At 46.1% G+C, this 26,193-nt stretch overlaps 1 protein-coding gene, 1 long non-coding RNA gene and 1 other non-coding gene across 16 annotated transcripts in view; 1 reads left to right on the forward strand and 2 right to left on the reverse strand.

The window, feature by feature from the left end:
• Positions 1 to 26,193, forward strand: part of IRAG1 (inositol 1,4,5-triphosphate receptor associated 1) — a 120,608-nt gene that overhangs the window by 66,705 nt on the left and 27,710 nt on the right. For 7 of the 14 annotated variants that reach the window (XM_081545294.1, XM_081545288.1, XM_081545297.1 and 4 more), the window contains 8 exons: positions 26 to 70; positions 1,249 to 1,866; positions 3,712 to 3,790; positions 10,042 to 10,165; positions 17,847 to 17,877; positions 20,238 to 20,378; positions 20,846 to 20,977; positions 24,215 to 24,356. In XM_081545294.1, coding sequence (XP_081401420.1) covers positions 1,444 to 1,866; positions 3,712 to 3,790; positions 10,042 to 10,165; positions 17,847 to 17,877; positions 20,238 to 20,378; positions 20,846 to 20,977; positions 24,215 to 24,356 — 1,072 coding nt within the window. In that variant the 5' untranslated portion in view covers positions 26 to 70; positions 1,249 to 1,443. Of the gene's footprint in view, positions 1 to 22; positions 71 to 1,248; positions 1,867 to 3,711; positions 3,791 to 10,041; positions 10,166 to 17,846; positions 17,878 to 20,237; positions 20,379 to 20,845; positions 20,978 to 24,214; positions 24,357 to 26,193 lie in introns of all 14 variants that reach the window. The other 7 variants (XM_081545299.1, XM_081545287.1, XM_081545296.1 and 4 more) reach the window with 2 other exon arrangements.
• TRNAG-UCC (transfer RNA glycine (anticodon UCC)) lies at positions 8,184 to 8,256 on the reverse strand. Its single transcript has one exon. It is a non-coding gene; the product is annotated as a tRNA-Gly (tRNA).
• On the reverse strand, positions 12,914 to 24,502 carry LOC145527384 (uncharacterized). The gene is made up of 2 exons (XR_014069722.1): positions 23,522 to 24,502; positions 12,914 to 13,916 (listed from the first exon to the last, which is right to left on the reverse strand). It is a non-coding gene; the product is annotated as an uncharacterized LOC145527384 (long non-coding RNA).

Here is a 26,193-nt window from a genome sequence, read left to right on the forward strand (position 1 = left end):
GACTCGTGTTTACTTTCTCCAGCAGAAGGGGGATGAGGCCGAAGTCCCTTCACCTCACCTTGGCGAGTCTGTGAGTTTGAGCTCTGCCCAACTGGGATGATTTGAGTGTGGGAGACACGGTGTCCCAGAAGGCTGGGCCCTGGGCAGGCGGCCAGTGGGTGTGCGTGAGTGGAAGGTCCAGGCGGAGGAAGCTAGACGTTTCCTCTGCCCTACATTGACTGGAATTCTGAGGAGGAGGGGGTGAGGAGGTGGGATTTAGTGGGAATGAACTTCATGGTGGTCCCGCTCATAGCCCTAGACCCCCAGTCAGGCTGCTGCCAGAGACCCGGGGGACCTCTGAACCCAGTAAAAGCTGGGCAAGTCTGCTGCTCCAGTCAGCTTGCAGGAAAATCGCAGGGAAGCTCCAGCCCCTAGCTGGGGCTCTTCTTGGGGGTCACCTGGAAAACTTTATCTTGGCTGATGAGCAAAAGAAGAGTCCCTCAACTGCTCAAGGTGGTGTCAAGGGCAGCATAGAATATAATCTCATCTATTAATAGAACTGGGTCTGGGATAGAGTCCTCTATTAGAGTGTCAGCACACACACAGGACAGCCACACAAATACCCACACAGACCCACATGCGCCTCACAAAGCAGGTTTCCCTGGGAAATGAAAGAATATAGAATCTTAGAACTTCTGAACAGTAAAATATCAGCTTTGCAAGAATCACCTCATTCGGTGATCTGTAGCCTCTTTTGGATCATAGAACTCTGAGAAATTGTTGAAAGCTGTGGATTCTCTTCCCAGAAAAATACATACAGCCCATGAACAGCACATATACATTTGCATATAATTTCAGAGAATTTACAAACCTGATGGGAAATCCGAGTCCCTAAAAGAGTTAAGGGCCTTGCCAGGCAGAGTCAGGGCTAGAATCTGGGGCAGCTGAGTCAAAGCCAGAACTTGTGACTGCCCCCATGCTGCCCTCCGTTCCACTGTCCTCTGCAGCTCCTAGCCCTCGAGAAGTTCTTGGCAGGTTTTGAATGGCAGGTCCCCTTGTCCTATCTGTTTTACAAATCTCAGGTTTGTTAGTAGGTTCCCTTTACTGGCTCAGATGTGACTTTGCAGTCCTCCCTTTCTACCTAGCCCAGCTGCTACATGTAGTCCCCTTAGCAGGGTCTGTGGTGTAGAGACCCCACAGCAGAAGTGAACTCACCCTTCTCCTCTCCAACCTGCCTCCGGGGTCCCAAATTTACCTTGTCTCTTTCAGAATGTCCTCAAAGGGCTAGCTGACCGGAAGCAGAATGACCAGAGAAAACTGTCTCAGGGCAGGCTGACTCCCCGCTCTCCCACAGTTGAGAAGTCCAAAGAAATTACAATAGAACAAAAGGAAAACTTCGATCCCCTCCAGTGCCCGGAGGCCATACCCAAGGGCCCAGCTTCTGGCCCAGGCAGTGGTGGGAAGATGGCCCTTAACAGCCCCCAGCCTGGCCCTGTGGAGAGTGAGCTGGGGAAGCCACTGGCAAAGACAGCCAAGGAGGGCAACCCGCTGCCCAGAGGTCCAACCCAGGGCTCTGGGGGAGCAGCTCCCCAGGCCCCCCAGGGGAAGAGTACAGTCGGAGAGTCCACAGGGTCCAAGGTTGGCTCCAAAGCTGAGCTGTGGCCCCCGACGTCCCGGCCGCCCCTGCTGCGGGGAGTGTCCTGGGACACCGGCCCCGAAGAACCCGGCCCCCGGCTGCAGAAAGTGCTCGCCAAGCTGCCGCTGGCTGAGGAAGAGAAGCGTTTTACAGGCAAAGCTGGCAGCAAGCTAGCCAAGGCGCCTGGAGTCAAAGACTTTCAGATACAAGTGCAGCCCGTGAGGATGCAGAAACTGACCAAGCTTCGTGAGGTGGGTTTTTGGGGCCTCCTGGGCGGGCTGTGCATGTAGGTCCCCACCCTGAGCTGAGGACCGCTGGGCTGAGCTGGGCCCTGGAATGGGGTGGCTCTGGCCCAGACATGGGCCTTGTAGAGCCCTAAATGTCCTCACCCTGAAAAGCCAGGCCCGCTGGGCTGTGCGCTCTGCATAAATATCATCTTTGAGGGCTTTTACCCTCTCACTTGGGCGAGGTCAGCTGGGAAGTAGCTGCCACAAAGCCACATTTTGAGGGGAAAGTGGGTGTATGAAGGGGTACATGGGCCCTCAGTGCTGGCGGTGTTTCCCCCCTCCAGCCAGAGCTGATGCCTTATGAGCAAGAAGCCTTTGATGGAGCACCTTGTCACCTTGGACAGACAAGGGTGGGATGGCTTTTCTTTCTGTCATGCCCCCAAGCTTTCCTCTCTGTTGCTTGTTAACAAAGGGCCTCAAATCCATCATTCCTGGCCAGGAAGGGCTACTCCCTCTTGGTGAATTTCTTCCAATATCTGTGATGTCCCCAGCTTTCACTGGCCATCAAACCAGACACAACTGTCTGTCATGAGGGTGCCACCCTAAGCAGGGAATGACTGGGGGGCATCCAGAGATGAGGGGGAGAGAGCCCTGGATGTGAGGAAGAAAAGAGGTTACTAAAAGAAATCCTTACCTGAGCCCTCCTTCCCCAGAGGGCCAACCCAGACCACAGGCAGCCAGGACTCTGTGGAGTGACACCAAGGAAGCCAAACAGTCAGGCATTTGGCTTCTTGGGCTTCTGGGCGTCAGAGGCCAGGCCCAGGCAACAGGCCACCCCCAGACCCCTGCACGTTTCTCTCTGCAGCAAAGTACAAAGAATCTCGAAGCCCCATTTCACTAACCACTGCCCTGCATCTGACCTCATCCCCTCCTCCCCCACTGCTACCCCAAGCCAGGGTCCTGAGAGCTGCTTGGTTGTGGGCCGCTGGCTAAAGAAACAGGTAAAGGGCCCTGGCCTGTGACTTCCATTTGGGCCAGAGCTCCCTCTGCTGGCCTCTTCCTCTCCTTCACCCAGGAGGCAAACCGCCCAAGTGGCCTCTGCTACAGGGACACTGAAAACCCTCTTAGAAAGCACAAGTCCCAGGGCCAAGGAGCCCAGTCCGGCAATTTCACTTGGGGGTGCTGGTCTTGGACTTGGTACAAATGTGAGGCTTCCTGTGCCACATACCTGGAGTCAGCAGCCCCATCTCTCCCCAGCTCTGCTGGGGAGGCCACCCGCAGCAGTGGCTGCTGGCCTGCTGCCTTGGGGCAGCAATCTGCAGTCCTCATTGGTCTGGAGAGTTTAACATCTCAAGAGGTGCCATCACAGGCCACTGAGGAGCTGAGGGCAGGGGAGGTCACAAGTCCCAGAAGTGGGCACTCACTGCCCAAGAACAACAAGGCAGGAGGCTCCAGCCAGCTCAGAACACAGCCATGAGATCACAGAGATTGTTTCCATCTTTGGCAGCTCCATGTACACCCAGGGGACCTTCCTTTCCCCAGAGCCCTAGGCTCTGCTTCTGTTTGTCCTCCAGCCTTCAGCCACCGTGTGGCTGGCAGCTCCCTCGCCCTGAGGCTCACAGGCCTATTTTAAAAGGCAGCCACGCCAAGGACAACTCCTGACTCAGGGAATGGAGTGCTGATGCTGGGGTTTCTAGTACCTTGACGGGCTGGGAGAGAAGTGGTCCTCCTAGTGCCCCTCAGGTGTCGTGACTGTCCCTGTTCCTAGAGTCTGCTCCATGAGACTGAGCAGTCACAGAGCTATAGAACTGAGGGAGGAGTCCAGCCTGAGGTCACCATCTGAAATGTTGTCTTTCTTTCCCTAAAAAGGAGCACATCCTGCTGAGAAATCAGAATTTAGTGGGGCTCAAGCTTCCAGAACTTAGTGAAGCGGCTGAGCAGGAAAAAGGTAGGTGGGATTGAAGAGACACTCTCCTCAGGCTAGGGCTGGATTCATTTTCTCCAGATCAAAGAAGCTGAACGTGTAAACACTGCACTTCCTGTCAGGGCCTTTGTCCGTCCCAGTGGCGAGTGTGGGCCGGATGCAGAGCAGGCCCTTGCTAAATATTTGCAGATGGATGAATGAATGAATCAGATGGTGTTTCCTGCTCACTCAGAGAACCTCTAAACTTGTCTCCTTCCAACCAGCCCCTGTTCCAGATCCTGCCAGTCCTCCTTGAGTCTCATTAGCACCTAGTGGGTCTGGAAGGGTGACCCAGGCCTGAACTTTTGAGCTTCCTTTTCCTCTCACACCCAGGATGTCACCAACTAGAACAGTTCCTCTTTTTGAGACATCAGAGTCATCTCCTGCTTTCTAATCTGCAGTCACCACCGAGTCCAGAGCTCAGCCCCTCTCTCCTGGGGACTGCAAGGCCCCACCGACCCTCTTGCCAGACTTATCTTCAGAAAGGAAGACTTGGGGGGAGGTCTTGCCTCCCCTCCACCCCAAGCTCCCTCTCCTGACTTACCTCTCATGATGGCTGACGCTCATTCAGTCATTCTCAGCACAGAAACCTTCTGCTTAAGTATTGTTGCATGTTCATGTCCAGGGTGCCACCAACCGTGTTGGAAGCCCTCAGTCTGACATAGGGGTTTCCCAGGTGGCGCTAGTGGTAGAGAACCTGCCTGCCAATATAGGAGACTAAGAGACATGGATTCAGTCCCTGGGTCAGGAAGATCTCCTGCGAAGGGTATGGCGACGCACTCCAGTATTCTTGCCTGGGAAATCTCTTAGACAGAGGAGCCTGGCAGGTTACAGTCCACGGGGATGCAAAGAGTTGGACATATAATAACTAACACCTACCTATTCAACATTGACAAGAAGATTCACAGGAGTAAAATATCCAGTAATTTTTTAAAGAACTAATTTTTTAAAAATTAATCATCTTTAGATGAGATCTTTGGGAAAAAATATGATATAATCTCTACTTTTAATTTCTAACTTCTTTAATAAAGCAGGTTTAAAACCCTAGGAAAAGATTTATCTTAAAATTTTACCCACAACCCCATAAATTCTTAAAAGGCAACAACTTTTTATTCTCTCCAGCGTATATGTGTTAGTCATTAAGTCGTGTACAACTCTTTGTGACTCCATGGACTATAGCCCACCAGGCTCCTCTGTCCATGGTATTCTCCAGGCAAGAATGCTGGAGTGCGTAGCCATTCCCTCCTCCAGGGGATCTTCCTGACCCAGGGATAAAACTCAGGTCTCCTACATTGCAGGTGGATTCTTTACCATCTGAGTCACCAGGGAAGCCCAATTACTTTTCCTTAATTGGGGTAGCAAATCTGTTTCTAGCAGTTTATATATAGTTATATTTGTATTTATCTTACTAATACTTCTGATTTTTGTTTTATTTAATAAGATATATATATCTGAAGATTTAAGATTCCAGTTACCTCAAAGATTGGGCTTCCCAGGTGACTCAATGGTAAAGAAACTCCCTGCCCAGGAGGGGATGCAGATTTGATGCCTGGGTCGGGAAGATCCCCTGGAGGAGGACATGGCAACCCACTCCAGTATTCTTGCCTGGAGAATACTATGGACAGAGGAGCCTGGCATACTACAGTCCACAGTGTCACAAAGAGACCAGACACATTGAAAGACACCAGACACTGTTAAGTGGTATTTGGCCATGAAGTCCAATTTCCTGAATTCTTGTCTGGTTGCTCTTTCTATTAATTTTCACTGAATCTTTATATCTAAAATATAATGAATACTCTTTAAAAAAAACAGCAAGAGGGGAGAAGTAACCGACTATATACTTAGAACATATTATAAGGCAGTAATAATTAAAGTGGTACAGTACTTATCAGAATAAAACAGAATCAAGGGCCCAGAACCAGTCTTTGATATATATTAAAAAAAGGATGCAGTGTATGATTATCTAAGCCACAAAGTAACAAGAAATATAAGCACTTTTAAAATATCATTGAGGTACTATTGCTGCTGTCTGTTTAGTCACTAACTCACGTCCAACTCTTTGTGACCCTGTGGACTATAGCCCACCAGGCTCCTCTGTCCATGAGATTTCCCAGGCAAGAATACTGGAGTGGGTTGTCATTCTCTTCTCCAGGGGATCTTCCCCACCCAGAGACTGAACACGCCTTCCTACATTGGCAGGTGGGTTCTTTACCACTGAGCCACCAGGGAAGGAATTCCCTTGAAAGAGAGCTTGGATGGTTATACATTCTGGATCTCTCTTTTCCCCAGATCTTTATAAATGCTACACTGTATCCAGTGTTGCCAAGAAGTCTGAGACCAGCTTATTTACAGCACCTCTCAATCCTCACCTTTACCTGTAGGTGGCTTACTCTTTCTATGAGGGTAGTTGGAGAGGCATTTCCCTATCCATATATAGATATAGACCTATATATCTACATACATAGAAAAAATAAGATTATGTGCACATTTTTTTTTTTTCCTGTAGTGGTGTGCTTTTTCAGTCTGCAAAGTTGGCTTTTCTCTCTATGGAGGAAATTTTTTCCTCTCTCATGTCTTTGACTCTGTTCTTTGTTCCTTTTGTTTTCCCCCTACTTCAGAGCCACCATAATCTGGAAATTTCTCATCAGTGTCTCCACTGTAGGTCCATTATCCTACCTCCCAATACTTTAATCTTTCTTTCCTTTTTTATTCCTTGTACTCATCTCAGTTTCCTCCACTAACTCAACTTGAGGCTTTGTTTTTATTCATATTTCCAACATACTGGTTAGATCTATATTTTTAGAATTTTTTGCTTTGTTTTATCATTTTTGGTCTTCAGTTTATTTTCTTAGATTGCAATCTTCTTCCATTTTATGCCATCCTCTAATTTCACCTCTGATTCTTTTTTTCATTTTGAGGGGGTTCTAATCTCTCCTTGAGTCAAAGTACTTGTGGCATTCATTTTACACAAAATTGCATTTTTGACACGTTTCTTGCATCTCTGTTTCCATCCTGACATCTGTGTCCCGCATGTTTCCTTTCTTCTTTCCTTTACACCTTCCTCCCCATTTTCCTTCCTCTTTTGACTATTTTTGTGTAGTTGCCATGACATTTGTTTTCATCTAATTTATTTTTGAAAGAACATTTCTGCTTGAAGTTTCTCTTGACCTAGATATATTGTGTAGATCAATTTTCATTGACTTCTTCCTACCTTTTCTGAGATCTCTGTCCTCCTGGCAGCGCTTAGTTGTGGACTGGGTATTTTGTGTCTGCTTGGTCACTGCCTGGAGAATGGGGAAAAGGGGAAGTTCAGATGGAGCTGTGGGTAGTGATGGTTGTGAGTTGATTTCTGCTCTTTTTCTATAACTTTGTTTGTACCATAGCACTTGAATTTGTTACACCGAAGTGGGGGTATAGCTTATTCCCTTGGGTGGGCAGTAGTAAGGCATGGATTATTTCACCAATTCAGGGTAGAATTATAGGGACAATTTGCCCAAGTGTTTATTTTCCACACTTGACCCATCCATTGCCAGCAGCCACTCTCACCCTTCTGCCAGAGAAAGGAAGGAAAAGACAGACAAAATTCAAAGAGTTTGGCCACTCTGCTATTTCTCAGAAGTGCAGGATGAGTGGGTCAAGTTTCATCTGGGGTTTTCCATGTGTCTCCTGCCACTCACTCCATTAGAGGGACTTGTCTGATTTATTTTCCCATGTGTCTTCCTTTCTGGTAAATCCCTTTATATTGTTTGAGATCATCAGCTCTGGTAGAATACCATGCTATCATTCTGCTTTTCCTTTCTTCTCCTCCCCTCCTCAGTATGAAAAACGAACAGCAGCACAGGCAATGTTTCATCTTGTTGGAGTGTTGTTTGGTGGGGTGGAGATCTTTCTACTCCAGAGAAACTTTCTGAACCACCTCTGCAACTGCCCACTCACCCCTCGGTCCTGTTCTCTTCTGGCTCTGCAGTCACAAAAGTGACTACAAAACTTTATCACAACCTTGCTATTATCTCTGATATCTTCCTCTCAGGACTGATTCTTTGAGGGAGGAAGAAAGGGTTAACAAGGTTAGGAGCTCTACATTTATTTCCAGGAAATTTTTTCTCTGATCATTATTTTTAAAGATTGTTATCTTTTCCTGTATTTGAGAGTTGCGATATATTTTTAGTTGACTTTAAATTTTTCTGTTGGTACTGTTGTCAATTTGGTTGCAATCAGGAGGGTGACAGGTTCTGAGATCCACTAGTTCTAGGATCACCATTTTAAAAAATAATATTCACTTATCTATTCGGCTGTGCTAGGTCTTAGTTGCAGCATGTAGGATCTTTGATCTTCATTGTGACATGTGAGATCTTCAGTTGACGCGTGTGGGGTCTATTTCCCTGACCAGGGATCGAACCTGGGCCCCCTGCATTGGAAACCCAGAGTCTTAGCCACTGGACCACCAGGGAAATCCCATAGGATCACTCTTAAGACAGCCATTTTAGTGGGTGGGGTTCTACCTAGGGGACTTTTCCAGGCAAACCCCCCTCATATGACTTCCCTATGATTATTAGACCTTATATAGTTCTGTCACTCCCATAGATTTCTCAGGAGCCCACTTCTTCAGTATCTCTCTGCTGGGTGCAGTGGGGATACATAAGGGCAGAGTAAGGCCAGAGGCATCACAAGGTTTGCCATCTGTCACATGGAAATGTCAGAGAGCAGTAAGTGCCAGGACAGAACTCAAGAGGTGACAGGTAGCTAAGAGAACTAGTTACCTGATATGAATAGAATCTCATAACCCAAGAAGGATTGCTGACTGCCCTGGCTCTGATAGATGGTTCTCCAGACTTTGCTGGATGCCTTGAGGATCGGGAACATGATCAACACTGTTCAGTTATTGGAAAGATCTAAGTTTGTAAACATTCTTCACCTAGAGCCAAAGTATACCTAATCATCTCACCACATGATCTCGCTTGAGGAGGCTTCTAATTCATGACTCCCAATCTTAGCTCCATTTAGATGGCTACCACAACCTTGCCCATAGTCCTGATCTCAGGCCTTGACTATAGTTCTGGAAATCTGCTGGGCCCAAATCCATGAAAGATGGTAAAAGATGGATAACTATAAAATCCTGCAATGGAAAGTAAGCATTGTATGGGACAAAGATATTTGATTTAGCTCAAGTAAAAGAGATTTGAGACTTTTAATTCGAAGTGTGCTATGAGCCCATAGGGCACAGCAAATCTATGCCAAATGAATAACTGAGGTCAATGCAAAGGACATTGCCAACATGCTCCAGAGATAAGAGTTTGTTGGAGCACGCTGGAGCCTCTGGGGTAGCAACAGCCAGAATGTGGGGGCATGGGATGTATCTAGAGGCCACGTGGAACAATTGGGAAAATGGAGAAAGGAAGCTTTGGAGCTGTCTGTGAACATGAGAAAAATTTGTGGGAAAGAGAACACTTGGCTTGTTATTTCTGCCTTCAGAGCACAAACCAAGGAAAGGTTTAGGAGATATTTGAGGGAAAAAAAAACAACAACAGCTTTTTATTGGTCCTGAGGCAACTCAGGACGGCTAACTCAGAGGCAACTATTTCAGAGATCCACAACAGATCAAAGATCTAATGACCTTAGCTTTACTCTGGAAAAACCCTGTTTCTACTCCTCTCTGTAGGAATATGGAAGCAAATGTTTATTTCTAAGTGGGACACAGATGATGGAATTCATTTGAGGAAGGTTAGTTGGGCAGCAGGCCTCCTGACAAGCCTGCCAAAGAGAGGTGACTTTTCTAAACATTATAGCCAAAGAGCCAACCAGTTTCCAATTGCCAAAAACCAATCTCAGACCCCAGACAAAAGAGACTGCTTGGTACTGTGGGGAACAGTGGGAAGAACAGAGAACTTGGAGCAGATAGAACTGTTTGTAGTCCATGCCATTTACCAGTTCTGTGATCGTAAGCAAGTTACTGGGTTGGCCAAAGGGTTTGTTTGGATATACCCAAATGAACGTTTTGGCCAACACAAAATTAATCTTGCTGAGTCTTGGTTTACGCACCTGTAAAATCGGATGACCAAAGTCTAGCTCATTGGGTTATTGTGAGGATAAAATAACAATTATGAAGCCCCTGGTATATAACCAGGTTCTAATAAATGTTAAAATTCTTCCTTACTCCCTGAAGCAAATTGACAAGACTATTACTGTGATTTCAAACAGACATTTTATAAGTTAAATACTTTTTTCTGTTTTTCCAGGACACTCTTCTGAACTCTCCTCAGCTATTGAGGAAGAAGAGTCAAAGGGCAGGCTGGATGTCATGCCCAATATTTCTGATGTGCTGCTTCGCAAACTGCGGGTCCACAAGTCCCTCCCTGGAAGGTAAAATCGGGGCATGGGCTGCACAAGAGCCCACACGGGGTGGTCCCTGTGCTCGATTCTGGATGGAACACAAGAGCACCAAACTTCGAGTTTTGACCCCAGAAGGGTCAAAGTCCAATAGTCCAGGCAGAGCTAATGCACCCAAAACAAAAAGAATAATAAAGGGCCAGGTGAGGTGGTTCCAACTCAGAGAGCAGGTAAGGTTCATAAGTGAACATTCTTTTTGTGATGCAAACAATGCCATCGAGAAAGTGAAGAGACAACCCACAGACTAGGAGGAAATATTTGTAAAGCATGTATATGATAAGGGGCTTGTTTCTATAACATATGAAGAACTTATAATTCAATAACACAACATTTGTTAAATTTTAAAAATAATTTAAACATTTTTATTGAAATACAGTTGTACAATATTATATAAGTTACAGGTATACAATATAACGACTCACAATTTATAAAGGTTGTACTCCATTTATAGTCATCATAAAATACTGACTATATTCCCTGTTTTTGTACAATATATCCTTACAGCTTTTTTTTTTTTTTTTTTACTATAGTTTGTACTTCTTAATCCCCTATTCCTATATTGCCCTTCTTCCTTCCTTTTTCCCTCTCCCTACTGGTAACCTATATCTGTGAGTCTACTTTTTTGTTACATTTACTAGCTTGCTGTATTTTTTCAGATTCCGTATAAGTGAGATCATACAATATTTGTCTTTCTCTGTCTGACTTATTTTATCTAGCATAATGCCCAAGTCCATCCATGTTGTTGCAAATGGCAAAATTCCAATTTCATTTTTTTATGGCTGAGTAGTATTGACAACTAATATTTTTAAGTGAACAAAAGATTTAAGTAGACGTTTCTTCAAAGAATATGTATGAGGGGCTAATGAACACATGAAAGTATGCTCAGCATCATTAGTCATTCAGTTTAGTCACTCAGTTGTGTCCGACTCTTTGTGATCCCATGGACTGCAGCACGCCAGGCTTCCCTGTCCATCACTAACTCCCGGATCTTGCTCAAACTCATGTCCATTGAGTTGATGATGCCATCCAACCATCTCATCCTCTGACGTCCCCTTCTCCTCCTGCCTTCCATCCTTCCCAACATTAGAGTCTTTTCAAATGAGTCAGCTCTTCGCATCAGGTGGCCAAAATATTGGAGCTTTAGCATCAGTCCTTCCAATGAATATGCAGGACTGATTTCCTTTAGGATGGACTGGTTGGATCTCCTTGCAGTCCAAGGGACTCTAAAGAGTCTTATCCAACACTGCAGTTCAAAAGCATCAATTCTTCAGTGCTCAGCTTTCTTTATAGTCCAACTCTCACATCCATACATAACTACTGGAAAAACCATAGCCTTGATTAGACAGACCTTTGTGGGCAAAGTAATGTCTTCTGCTTTTTAATATGCTGTCTAGGTTTGTCATAGTTTTTCTTCCAAGGAGCAAGCATCTTTTAATTTCATGGATGCAGTCACCATCTGCAATGATTTTGGAGACCAAGAAAATAAAGTCTGTCACTCTTTCCATTGTTTCCCCATCTCTTTGCCATGAAGTGATGGGACCAGATGCCATGATCTTAGTTTTCTGAATGTTGAGTTTTAAGCCAGCTTTTTCACTCTCCTCTTTCACTTTTCATCAAGAGGCTCTTTAGTTCTTCTTCACTTTCTGCCATAAGGGCGATGTCATCTGCATTATCTGAGGTTGTTGATATTTCTTCCAGCAGTCTTGATTCCAGCTTGTGCTTCATCCAGCCCAGAGTTTCTCATGATGTATTCTGCACATAAGTTAAATAAGCAGGGTGATAATATATAGCCTTGACGTACTCCTTTTCCAATTTGGAACCAGTCCGTTGTTCCATGTTCTGGTTCTAACTGTTGCTTCTTGACTTGCACACAGATTTCTCAGGAGGCAGGTCAGGTGGTCTGGTATTCCCATCTCTTTAAGAATTTTCCACAGTTTATTGTGATCCACATAGTCAAAGCAGAGGTAGATGCTTTTCTGGAACTCTCTTGGTTTTTCGATGATCCAGTGGATGTTGGCAATTTGATCTCTGGTTCCTCTGCATTTACTAAATCCAACTTGAACATCTGGAAGTTCTCAATTCAAGTACTGTTGAAGCCTAGCTTGGAGAATTTTGAGCATTACTTTGCTAACATGTGAGATGAGTGCAATTGTGTGGTAGTTTGAATATTCTTTGGGATTGGAATGAAAACTGACCTTTTCCAGTCCTGTGGCCACTGATGAGTTTTCCAAATTCTCTGGCATATTGAGTGCAGCACTTTCACAGCACTATCTCTGAGGATTTGAAATAGCTCAGCTGGAATTCCATCACCTTCACTAGCTTTCTTTGTAGTGATGCTCCCTAAGGCCCATTTGATTTCACACTCCAGGAAGTCTGGCTCTAGGTGAGTGATCACACCACTGTGGTTATCTGGGTCATTAAGATCTATTTTGTACAGTTCTTCTGTGTATTCTTGCCACCTCTTCTTAATATCTTCTGCTTGGTCCATGCTGTTTCTGTCCTTTATTGTACCCATCTTTATACGAAATATTTCCTTGGTATCTCTAATTTTCTTGAAGAGATCTCTAGTCTTTCCCATTCTGTTGTTTCCCTCTATTTCTTTGCACTGATCGCTGAAGAAGGCTTTCTTATCTCTTCTTGCTTTTCTTTGGAACTCTGTATTCAGATGGATATATCTTTCCTTTTTTCCTTTGCCTTTCACTTCTCTTCCTTTTTCAGCTATTTGTAAGGCCTCCTCAGACAATGATTTTTGCCTTTTTGCACTTCTTCTTCTTGGGGATGGCTTTGATCACCACCTTCTGTACAGTGTTACGAACCTCTGTCCATAGTTCTTCAGGCACTCTATGTATCAGATCTAATCCCTTGAATCTGTTTGTCACTTCCACTGTATAACTGTAAGGGATTTGATTTAGGTCATACTGAATGGTCTACTGGTTTTCCCTGCTTTCTTCAATTTAAGTCTGAATTTGGCAATAAGGAGTTCATGATCCGAGTCACAGTCAGCTCCTGGTCTTGTTTTTGCTGACTGTAGAAAGCTTATGCATCTTTGGCTGCAAAGAATATAATCAATCTGATTTCGGTGTTGACCATCTGGTGATGTCCATGTGTAGAGTCGTCTCTTGTGTTGTTGGAAGAGGGAGTTTGCTATGATCAGGCAAAACTCTGTCAGCCTTTGCCTTGCTTCATTTCATACTCCAAGGCCAAACTTTCCTGTTATTCCAGGTACCTCTTGACTTCCTACTTTTGCATTCCAATCCCCTATGATAAAAAGGACATCTTTTTCTGGTGTTAGTTCTAGAAGGGCTTGTAGGTCTTCATAGAACCTTTCAACTTCAGCTACTTCAGCATTAGTGGTTGGGGCATAGACTTGGATCACTTTGATATTGAAAGGTTTGCCTTGGAAATGAACAGAGATCATTCTGTCATTGTTGAGATTGTACCCAAGTACTGCATTATGGACTCTCTTGTTGACTATGAGGGCTACTCCATTTCTTCCAAGGGAGTCTTGCCCACGGTAGTAGATATAATGATCTTCTGAATTAAATTTGCCCATTTTGGTCCATTTTAGTTCACTGATTCCTAAAATATTGATGCTCACTCTTGCCTCACTCCTGTTTGACCACTTCCAATTTACCTTGATTCATGGACCTAACATTCCATGTTCCTATGCAATATTGTTCCTTATAGCATCGGACTTTACTTTCATCACCCGTCACAACCACAACTGGGTGTTGTTTTCGCTTCGGCTCAGCCTCTTCATTCTTTCTGGAGTTAACTCTCCGCTCTTCTCCAGTAGCATATTGGGCACCTACCAACCTGAGGAGTTCATCTTTCAGTGTCATACCTTTTAACATTTCACAGTGTTAATGGGGTTCTCAAGGTAAGAATACTGAAGTTGTTTGCCGTTCCTTCTCCAGTGGACCACGTCTTGTCAGAACTCTCCACCATGACCTGTCCATCTTGGGTGGCCCTACATAGTTTCATGGCTCATAGTTTCATTGAGTTAGACAAGGCTGTGATCCAAGTGATCAGTTTGGTTAGTTTTCTATAATTGTAGTTTCCATTCTGTCTGCCCTCTGATGGATAAGGATAAGAGGTTTGTGGAAACTTCCTGATGGTAGGGACTGGCTGTGGGGGAATCCTGGTCTTGCTCTGATGGGCAGGGCCATGCCAAGTAAATCTTTAATCCAATTTTCTGTTGATGGGTGGGGCTGTGTTCTCTCCCTGTAGTTTGGCCTGAGGCCAAACCATGGTAGGGGGTCCTCCTTCAAAAGGACTTATGCCAGGACTGTTGTATTCAGTGCCCCTGACTCCACAGCAGGCCACTGTCGACCCATGCCTCCACTGGAGACTCCTAGACACTCATAGGCAAGTCTGGCTGTCTCTTGTGGGGTCATTGCTCCAGTTTGTGGGTTTGTCTGCTTGGTGGCTCTATGTTGGGGCTCACACACCATGCTTCCCAGGTCTGCTGCTGCCAGAGTCCCTGTCCCCGTGGCAGGCCACTGCTGACCTGTGCCTCCACAGGAGACACTCAAACACTCAAAGGCAGGTCTGGCTCAGTCTCCTGTGGGGTCCCTGGGTCCTGGCATGCACAAGGTTTTGTTTGAGCCCTCTGAGCATCTCTGGAAGATATGGGGTTTGATTCTAAATGTGATTTTTCCTCTTCTACCCTTGTTGAGGCTTCTCCTTTGCCCTTATATGTGGGGTCTTTTTGGGTAGGATCCAATATTCTCCTGTCAATGGCTGTTCAGCAGTTAGTTGCAATTTTGGAGTTCTCAGAGGAGAAGATGAGCGCATGTCCTTCTACTCTGCCATCTTTTAGGCACCTTCCTTTCCTCATCTTTTAGTCATTAGGGAAATGCAAATTCAAATGGTTTATCATGAATAATAACTTCATTAAATGAACGATTTATCATTTATCATAAATGGCTAAAATGAGATATAATTTTAAATCTCTAGAATAGTTATAATAGAAAACATGTGCTGTGCTGTGTTTAGTCGCTCAGTCATGTCCAACTCTTTGGAACACCATGGACTGCAGACCTCCAGGCTCCTCTGTCCATGGAGATTTTCCAGGAAAGAATACTGGAGTGAGTTGCCATGCCCTCCTCCAGGGGATTTTCCCAACCCAAGAATTGCACCCAAATCTTCCACATCACAGGCCAATTCTTTACCAACTGTGCCACCAGGGAAGCCCAATAAAAAACATGGGCAGTAGCAAATGTTGGTGAGGATGTGGAGGAACTGAAATTCTCAGTAAAATGGTACAGGCACTTTGAATAACAATTCATCGAAAAGTTAAACATACAGTTATCGTATGGCCCAGCAATTCCACTCCTACATACATAGCAGAGATGAAAATATATGCCCACACAAAAACTGGAATGTGAATGTTCAATAAGAAGCATTTTTCATCATAGCTAAAAATGGAAACAAAATGCCTGTCAACTAATAAACGGATAAGTAAAATCTGATATATCGATAGAATAAAATACTATTCAGCCATAAAAATGAAGTATTCGTATATGCTACCAGGTGGATGAACCTTGAAAACATTATGGTAAGTGAAAGAAGTCAGTCACGTGTTGTATGACTCCGTTTATATGAGATATCTGGGATAGGGACACCCACAGAGACAAAGTAGATCAGTGGTTTTCTAGGGCTCAGGATGAGGGTTGGGAGAGTGACTGGTAATTGGTGTAGAATTCCTTTTGGGGATGATTAAAAAGTTCTAAGATTGACTGTAATGATGTTTGTACAATTCTATGAATATACTAAAAACTGCTGAATTACAAATGTAAGAGAATGAAAAAGAGGGAAGAATAGTAAGTGCAAAGGCCCTGGGGCCACATGAGATAAGTGTGTTTGAAGAGGAAACAGCCAACATGGCTGAAGGGTGAGAAAGAGAGTCTGGCAGGGGACAGTTCACAGAGGCCCTTGATTTTTTTATAAGGCCTTTTAAGGCAGTTTGAATTCTGAGGCACACAATGACATCCAAACTGGTCTCCTCATATGTCAGCACCTTTTTGGAGGGTAATGGCTTTGCCCCTTGCCTGCCAGTGACAGTTCTTGAGGTAGAGCTCTCTGCTTTGGGAGCTGGCCTTGTCATGCAGCTTCTTTACCTAAACCACACCTCCCTGAGCCCTCAAGGCCTTGTACATTAAAAACAAAAAACAAACAAAAATGTCTTCTATAGCAAAAAGAAAAGCAGCCAGTGAGTAATCAAGGTTGAAAAATAAGTTTGGTTAATAATTGATGAAAATACGTAATTTTCACATAATGTCCAAAGTCAAGAGTCAAATGTAAGCTCAGTAAGTTTTGATCCACCATTTAAGCAAGATGTGCATGCTCTATAAGAGAGTTGAGATTGTTGGCTAGCCCCCAGAGGAAAGGGCCTGACAGATGGGGTTGTGGCAAGAATTGCAAGCATCCAACATCTTTGCACTTGTTTATCTCATGCTCTGTACTCTGCTGACTGGATGGCCATGGGGTCTTGTTGTCTCATCCTGACAGGAAGGTTCTCATAGTCCCTTGTCAGGGGTGGGAACCAGCCCCTTGCAGAGACTGCTGACCCCTACCTTTGCTCTCAGGGTCCCTCCACACCCGTCAAAGGGAGGAAGCTGTGTTTCCTGAGAGCCTTATCGATGGCACACTGTGTTGCTAAGTCCCGTGACGCCGGTGGGACTCCTCCTCGTCCTCCCTCCCCAGCACAGGAAAGGGCCCGTGTGTTATTTACGTTGTCCAGGTTTCTGAGCTGGGCTAGCTTTAGTCACCAGCCAGAGTGGTGGCAGAGTGAGGGTGCAGAGTGGAGGATGCTTGCTGGGGGAACCACGCCCTCTGCACCAGTTGAGACATTCTCGCCCGATCTTATTCCAGCCATCAGAGGAGGTCCTTGGTAGGGAGAAGAGCTCTGGCCACTCTTTCCTACCATTTATTCTCTGGCTCACATGCACTCTTGTCACAGTCCTCAGGGCAAGAGAAGGGTCAGGCTTTGCAGACCTGAGCAGCCCCGGAAAAATGATAATGGCCGTTCAGATGTATACAACTCATAAAGTGTGTAGCTTGTGTATTCTCTCATTAAGACTTCACAATGCGCCTGTTAGTCACAGTAATAGTCAACATCTCCTGAGTGCCCACCAAGTGTAGACATCACATGAATATACACAGATGTACACATACATGTATATACATACATATATATGCTTGTATATGTATATATACACAAACAATTGTGTAGATGTCATATATGTATGAATATAAACCCACATATATATGCATGTATTGTATACATATTTTTACATACATACACGTATTCCTTGTAAGACTCCTGCAAGATAGATATTATTCCATTTTACAGATGAGCAAACTTAGATTAAATAACTCATCCAAAGTCACAGTTAGTAGAGGCACTTGGAGAGCACTGACCTCAGAATCTAATATTTTCCAACACACTTCCTCTGTAGGAGTCAGTGTCTGGGCGGTAGATCTCATGGGTTATAGAACTCACGCAAAGTGTACCCTGCATCTTTTCCATTTCGCCAGCCCTGCTTACCCCAATTCCTGGAAACACCTGGTCTGCTGGTTGTTCAAAGGCATCTTTGGGTTTATTTCATGGGTTGGACAAAGTTCATTTCTGTCTTTTTCTTTTTCACAGTGCCCCTCCACTCACTGAAAAGGAAGTCGAGGTAAGTAAGTCCAGTGCTTTATGAAACTGAGTACTTGGGCATGAGTGGGTTTATTCAAAACAGTCCCTTCTCCAGCCTCTGCTTCTGACATTTTTACACAAACATGAGAACAACTGACCATGGAGGAAATAAGGGCACTGTGATCCGACCAACTGAACCAGCCATCCCCCCACCCCACCCCAGTTAATGGATGATTTTAACAACTTTGGTCGGGGATAAGAAGATAATTGGGAGTCCCACATTTCTTCAAAGATTGGTTTTTTTTAAAGCATGACTTAGGTACACAAAGTCAGCTGGGAGGCTGCAGAAGTGAATCAAATTTATTTTAAAGTTATTAAAAGAGGGTCAGATTTCATGTTTCAAACTTTGGAAGAAGGTGCTTTCCTTCTGAGTGTTTCAGACATAAGGAAGCCAGTTCAGCCATGGTGAGAGACTGTGAGGGCAGCTCTCTCACCTCAACTGATCCCCCCAGGGCCTCCTTGTCTCTGTAGAGACGCTGTCCCAGTGTGGATGACCAGAGAGCGGAGAGGCATTTCATTCTGGGGAAGGGGTAGATGGACAAAGAGAATGCATCGGAGGTGAGACAGTGAGGACCTCCAACACCAGCAGTAATTTGTTTCCATGACAATTATGTTGGAGTTGATAGAAGGAAGGGAGCAAGAACATAGATGATTCCAGAATTTTTTTACTCCAGGTTGGGAGGATAGAAGGTTTTACAATCTTATAGCATGGTTTACCCTTGATAACAAGAAAGCGAACATACCCTTCCTGAGACTCAGTGGACCACATAAGCAAAGAGAGATAGACAATGTGAAATACCTGGCACAGATAATAACAATTGCCTGGCACACAGACGTGGCACTTACAGCCCGTGACACACACATGTCCATCCTTTCAGCTGACTCTCTCATCAGCTCTGAGAAACAGGTAGAGTAGGAAGCAGAAAAAAGGAGGAAACTAAGGGATTAAATGACTCATCTGAGATCCCAGACCCAGTGCTTAGCAGAACCAACATTTGGATCCTCGTCTTCTGGCTGAATTTAGGGCACTTTATATTGCTCTGCCTTTAAAGGGGATAATCCAGGTATAGAGAACAAAACTTTGACCATTACTGATAAACTTGACTGATGTTTTGGCAGGACAGAAACTCCCCACCCACTGACGTTGGTGGAGATGGCCATGGGTGGTTTGGTTAAAAATGTGCTCCTATCTTCAGTGTGAACTGACACAATTCGTGATCAGCACAGTGAAAGGAGCACAGGCTTTGCAATCAGAGAGTCTGAGGCTGAATCCTGTCTCTGATACTCCCTGTGGCCCCTTGAGCCAGTTAATGACCTCTCTTGGTCTCCGTCTCTTTACCCATAAAGTGGACACAGCAGTTCTTGACACAGAATGTGGTTGAGGGATGAAATGAGCTAAGGTGCATGAAAGTCCCGGCAGGGCTGGCACAGAGCAGACATTTGATACAGAGAAGCTTTCAATGTTGCTCTCACCATCTCACTGAGTAGCTGAGGGTTTTTGGTTCGCCATCGGAAATGTCTACCCACCATGGACCATATTACATGAACCTCAGATGCTCAGGCACAATCAGCTCGCCCAAAGGATAGAAATCTGCTACTACTTGATGCAGGCAAGGCAGATGAAGGCCATTGTTTCCTTCCTGTGTAGAGTCCATCTGTCTGTCTCTCCTCTCCAGCAGTTTCCTACTAGCCCAGGAATTCCATGTGTGATGAACCCCACCTTTCAAAGTTCATTCATGCAGGCTACATTTTTGGCATGGAATACTCTTTTCAGAAAGCTTCTTCTAACAGAATCATACCTGGTTTTATTTAATCTCCTGGCAGCTTCTACAAGCTGCTTTCAATATAGGATTTGGAATATTCAGGTAAGGTGCTGATTAAAATGTGCTTTGGATCAGCAGGCTTACATCTCAAGTGGGGTTTCTTTAAATACGGTAGTTTCATGCGAAACCTCCAAAACTCATGTGCCATAAATCCTAGCATGAATCCAAATTGCTTACACAGTCAGCTATGTTGGCCTGAGTTTATCTAAACCCAAATACAGGATGTTATTTTCTTGACATTTAGGAAAAAGCAAAGTGTTACTCTCTTATTGTTTATCAGTAAAATGCGTTTGGTCTTCTGGTCCTGAGAAGGACCTAGCACGGACCTCAGGTTGCTATTTCACCATCTTCTGTGCAGTCTGCTCCATGAAGGCAGAGTTTCACTTGTACTTGGCTGCTTTGGCGGGGAGGCTGGTCCCATGAGGTGATGTAAATGCTCATGCAAAAAACTCACCGGCAGCCTGGCTCCCTTCAGTACCTCCTCCTAGCGCCTCTCCCACACTCTTGTTCCCAACAGAACGTGTTTGTACAACTGTCCTTGGCCTTTAGAAATGACAGCTACACCCTGGAATCTAGAATTAACCAGGCGGAAAGGGAACGCAACCTGACAGAGGAAAACACAGAGAAGGAACTGGAAAACTTCAAAGCTTCCATCACGGTAATTGCAAAGCCTGGTTGGAGGACCCTTGCAGGAGGGACTGTCCCCAGGGACTGGGCCAGGTGTCCTGCTTTTCTTGGTCACCAAGGAGAGTCTCGTGAAATGAGAAATGGGGCTGAGGCCCTGAGCCAGGCAGAATCTTCCTCAGAGAGCTGAGAGGAGCTGAGACTGAGATCCTGAAGACCTGGTTACCTCAGGACTGTGTGTAAGGCCTTTGAGCCCTCAGCAGCTTTTCAGGAAGGGGGCTGAGTGATCTGGGATGCAGAGGGAGCAGCCTGGGGACCAGAGACCCAGATGTGGTTGCCTTCCTCCGGGCTGGCCAGGTATATATTGTCCACAATGGGCTTCTCTAACCCCAGAAACAGCTGCAGCTTGTGGCCTACAGAGGCCCCTCCTCTCGGTCAGGACAGCGTAAGTCAAGTCTTGGTCTGCGAGGACCCCAGGTGATGTTCCTTCTCCCTCCCCAGTCCTCAGCTTCCCTCTGGCACCACTGTGAGCACCGGGAGACCTACCAGAAGCTGCTGGAGGATATTGCTGTCCTGCATCGCCTGGCTGCCCGCCTCTCTAGCCGTGCCGAGATGGTGGGGGCCGTCCGCCAGGTGAGCTCTGCTCTGCCTGTTGTAACTGGGGCTGCAGTGTAAGCACTGACAACTGCAGACCCCACTGACTGATGCCTTCCTCTGGGCCAGACATCCTATGTCTGCAATTGCAATTGTTTCAGAGTATTTTTGGCAGACCACTAAACTCTTGGGGTGCTCCCCCAGAAAAAACTTATGCCAGTGGTTAAGAACCCACCTGCCAGTGCAGGAGATGTGAGAGATGATGGTTCAGTCCCTGGGTTGCGAAGATCTCCTGAAGGAGGGCAAGGCAACCCACTCCAGTATACTTGCCTGGAGAATCCTAAGGACAGAGGAGCCTGGAGGGCTATAGTCCATGGGGTCACAGAAAGTCAGACACGACTGAAGCAACTTAGAATGCACACATGGATACCTACTGCACGGGAACTGCTGCGTGCTACCTTCCTTGGAGATTTCTAATACATGATGGCATAAGCAAGGCTTTGAGAAGTTCTGTAATGAAAAAGCCTGTTTAATGTTACCTATGTATTTCTCAAATGCATTTGAGTAAAGAACCACCCCTTCCTTCCTTTTTTTTTCTCCCTGTAAAATACCTACTCAACTCCCATGGTATTAACAAGCTTTAGGAAAAACTACCTTGTTTTGTTAATCCTCCCAGTAAACTTGGAAAGATATTCTTCAATAAAGATGTGAAAACTCAGAAAGGTAATAGCACTAGTGACGGGCAAACCTGGAATGCAAGCCCAAGTCTGCTCCCTTGCAGCTACTTTGAAGTCCTGAGGCACACAGGGGACTGCCCCAATCCATCATGCTGTTGTGGGCCAGATGGCCTGAGTTTTCATTCTGATTCTACCAGGGTTCACTGTGTGACCTTGGGTCAGTTAACAAGCTCTCTGTGCGCCAGCTGCTCCACCTGTAAAATGCAGTATCTGCCGTACAAGGCTGCTGTGACACTTGTAAAGCTCCTGAATGTTGTTGTCACTATTGCTGTTACCATGGATCTGTGTACCATGTGTCCTGCTACGTGGATTGCATGACAGGGGTGTTCCTGGGGCCCAGCCCTGGACAGTTCTCGTAGAACGAAAGAAGAACAAACCACAGGGCTGTCCCACCCGTGTTCTTCTGGGGGAAAGGCACCCAACTTTCCTGGGTGGCAGCACCCAGGAAGCTATTCTAGCTGGGAGCAGCACAAAGTGAGAGCTTTAGGGAAGTGACTGGTCTCAGCTCAGGGCTATGGGGACTTTGCCCAGGGGATGGTCACTGAACATGTCTCTGTGCAGACAGGCAGGTCATGGGCTCTCCGAGGGATTTGAGAGCTGTCAGCAGAGAAGACTCCTCTTCACTTTGCACAGTCCTTGCGAACGTGCTTCTCACGTGCTGCTCACTCCAGCCTTCACCAAGTGGCTTCCGTGTCTCAGTCCTCAGAGTCCTCTCTGGTTCCACTCGACTGGTTCAGGCATTCATCCTCTTTTTCCTTGTTGCTCTAGCTGCCACCCATCTTGTTTCCTTCAGACCAGTCTCCACTGGTGAACTGATTGCGACACTTCTTTAAGACATTCAATGGCTCCCCTCTTCCTTCAGAATGAGTCCAAATTCCTTATTCTAGCACTCAATTCAGCTCTAACTCACCTTTTCGTCTTGTGAACAAACCCAACCATTTGCTGATTCCTACATAAGCAGGATGACCTGTGCTTTCCTGGCTTTCCAGGATCTGGCAGACTGAGCCTGCCTTTGAGTGTTTGAGTGTCTCCTGTGGAGGCACAGGTCAGCAGTGGCCTGCCACGGGGACAAGGACTCTGGCAGCAGCAGACCTGGGAAGCATGGTGTGTGAGCCCTACCATAGAGCCACCGAGCAGACAAACCCACAAACTGGAGCAATGACCCCACAAGAGACTGAGCCAGACTTGCCTATGAGTGTCCAGGAGTCTCCAGTGGAGGCATGGGTCGACAGTGGCCTGCTGTGGGGTCAGGGGCACTGAATACAACAGTCCTGGCATAAGCCATTTTGATGGAAGACCCCCTACCATGGTTTGGCCTCAGGCCAAACTACAGGGAGAGAACACAGCCCCACCCATCAACAGAAAATTGGATTAAAGATTTACTTGGCATGGCCCTGCCCATCAGAGCAAGACCAGGATTCCCCCACAGCCAGTCCCTACCATCAGGAAGTTTCCACAAACCTCTTATCCTTATCCATCAGAGGGCAGACAGAATGGAAACTACAATTATAGAAAACTAACCAAACTGATCACTTGGATCACAGCCTTGTCTAACTCAATGAAACTATGAGCCATGAAACTATGTAGGGCCACCCAAGATGGACAGGTCATGGTGGAGAGTTCTGACAAGACGTGGTCCACTGGAGAAGGAACGGCAAACAACTTCAGTATTCTTACCTTGAGAACCCCATTAACACTGTGAAATGTTAAAAGGTATGACACTGAAAGATGAACTCCTCAGGTTGGTAGGTGCCCAATATGCTACTGGAGAAGAGCGGAGAGTTAACTCCAGAAAGAATGAAGAGGCTGAGCCGAAGCGAAAACAACACCCAGTTGTGGTTGTGACTGGTATATGCCTATTGCCCCAGCACAATTCCTGATAAGTAAGTAACTGCAAGTCACTCAGTTGTGTCTGACTCTTTGCAACCCCATGGACTGTAGCCTGCCCCACTCCTCTGTCCATGGAATTCTCCAGGCAAGAATAATGGAGTGGATTGCTATTTCCTTCTCCGGGGGATCTTCCCAGCCTAGGGATGGAACCTGGGTCTCCTGCATTAAAGGCAGATTCTTTACTGTCTGAGCCACTAGGGAAGCCCATAATGACTGAAGGCATCCCCTTTACTCTCCAAAGGATCATGTCTGGAGGGGGAATCCTCACCTTGATACAAGCCTGGTAATGTTCTGCCTCTAGACCTTGGCTCTTGGAGTTCCCTGGCTGAATGCTCTTTGTCTCTCATGCACATAGCTACGTGCCCAGATGCTACCCACACCCTGCAGCACTTCACCTCGTTTCATGAAGCCTCCCCTGACCCATTCTCTGCAGAGAGGACTCTGTTCGTTCTCATCTCCTGAGGCTTTATGGCTGGGCTTGTTCTTGTTCTCCTTGAGGGCAAGTGCCTGAGCCCCTGTTTCAGCTCACACGCCAGACAGCAAACTCTCAGAGAGTAGAGTCATATCCCTGTAAACTTTCGAGTCCTGCAGCGCAGAGCCTGGCTCAGAGCAGGCAGGGCTGATGAGCTTTTCCTCTCTATCCCTGCAGGAAAAACGCATGTCGAAAGCAACAGAAGTGATGATGCAGTATGTGGAGAACCTAAAGAGGACGTATGAGAAGGACCATGCAGAGCTCATGGAGTTTAAAAAACTTGCAAATCAGAATTCGAGCCGCAGCTGTGGCCCCTCTGGTAAGGAACTGGACTCCTGCCCACCGCCCCACCTTGGCCCCGTGATTATGGGTCCCTGATGGATCCAGGCTAGGATCACACCTATGGGGCAGTCCCAGGGCCTGTATCAGGGTAAGCAAGGCTCGCTGCCCCACCCAAATCTGCCCACAGGGGCCTTGCAGCCACTGCTCCCGTGAGCCCCAGGGGCCTGGAACCAGAAAGCATGAATGGTCCCCACGCAACTCCTGATAAAAATAACCAGAAAAGCTGACTAGTGATGCAGAGCCCATAGGCTGCAAGAATGCAACCTCTTTTATGAGACTGTTTGGTGGCTCAGCTGGTAAAAAATCCCAGCTGCAATGTGGGAGACCTGAGTTTGATCCCTGGGTTGCGAAGATCCCCTGGAGAAGGGAACGGCTACCCACTCCAGTATTCTGGCCTGGAGAATTCCATGGACTGTTTAGAACACCAGGTTGCAGAGAGGTGGACACCACTGAGCGACTTTCACTTCACATGAGACTGACAGACCCCGGACCTTACAGGCTTTGTGCTTTGGGGACCCCACTTTGGGCAGCACGTGCTAAGGAATTCGCATTTTTATTCTGGAAAGCATTAGGGATCCAACCAAAGATTTTAATCAGGGAGTTGCCATCATCATATATAGTTTAGAAGATTCCCTCTGGCAATAGTGAGACAGTTACATCACTGGGGTCAAGACAGAGACAGGGAAACCTACAAGCCTACAGGAGTCCAGATGAGAGGTGGAGTCTGGGCAGTGGGGGTGGAGTGAGAGCCTGGCTAAAGGAGTTACTGCTAAGATAACTAGCAGAACTATGGGCAAGACAAGGGCTTTAAAGAAAGACTTTTTTTTTCTTTTTAAGTTCTAGACAGATTGCTATAGAACCACAGAGAGAGGGCTACCTGATTTCACTTGATACTGAACTGCAGTGTTTTTTTTATCTTTTATTGAAGAATAGTTAATATACAATGTTGTGTTCGTTACTGCTGTACAGCAAAGTGACTCAGTTTACATACATATGTATATACATTCCTTTTCATTTTCTTTTCCACTATGGTTTATCACAGGATTTTGAATGTAGTTCCCTGTGCTATTCAGTAAGAGAGTTGCTATGTTTTAAAGTAATAATAGGAGTTCTCCAGACTAGAGGGGGAAATACACCCCAGGTGGAGGAAACAGCATGTGCAAAGATGTGGAGGTTGGGGTGAGAAGACTCTGAAACAAACCGTTTTATGTTTGGTTGCGGTGTTGGAGTGTGACAGTGACAGGCTGAAGGTAAGACCTGTTAGACCAGGGCCAAGTGCCAGGCCCTGAGAACAATCTCGGTGTTTGCCCCGCAGGCAATGAGGAGACACCCGTGAGTTTACTCCAGCTGCCATAGTCAGATCTTATTTTTAGAACATTGCTCTGACTTCAGAGTGGATGATGTATTAGGAGTGGACGCTGAGGAGTGGAGAGATGCGTTTGGAGGCTTTGCCGCAGTCCAAGGGGAGGAGGATGGTACTTTGGGCAAGGATCTATCCTTGGGAGCTGCCAGGGTTTGAGATCTGGCTGATGAGGGTGGTTTTAGCAGGAGAAAACAGACCTTTTAGTGACAGGAATCCCTATGGAATGCAAACATCCGTGTTACCAAGAGCAGGAGGAGGGAAAGTATAACAGATGGAGAAACCTTTATAAACAGGAGGTTTCACAAGTTTCCTGGGGAATATCAGTGATACTTCCCAGAGTCCGAAGGCAGTGCACACTCACTCCAGACCGTCTGTTTTGGATCTTGGCAGCAAGGCTCCTGACCCACAAGCAGCTGGGCCTCTAACAAAACTCTCTCTGTCAGTGTTGGAA

The sequence above is a fragment of the Giraffa tippelskirchi genome, chromosome 11 (assembly GCF_054371585.1).
Source record: "Giraffa tippelskirchi isolate mGirTip1 chromosome 11, T2T-mGirTip1v1.2.pri, whole genome shotgun sequence".
NCBI classification, from domain to species: Eukaryota; Metazoa; Chordata; class Mammalia; order Artiodactyla; family Giraffidae; genus Giraffa; species Giraffa tippelskirchi.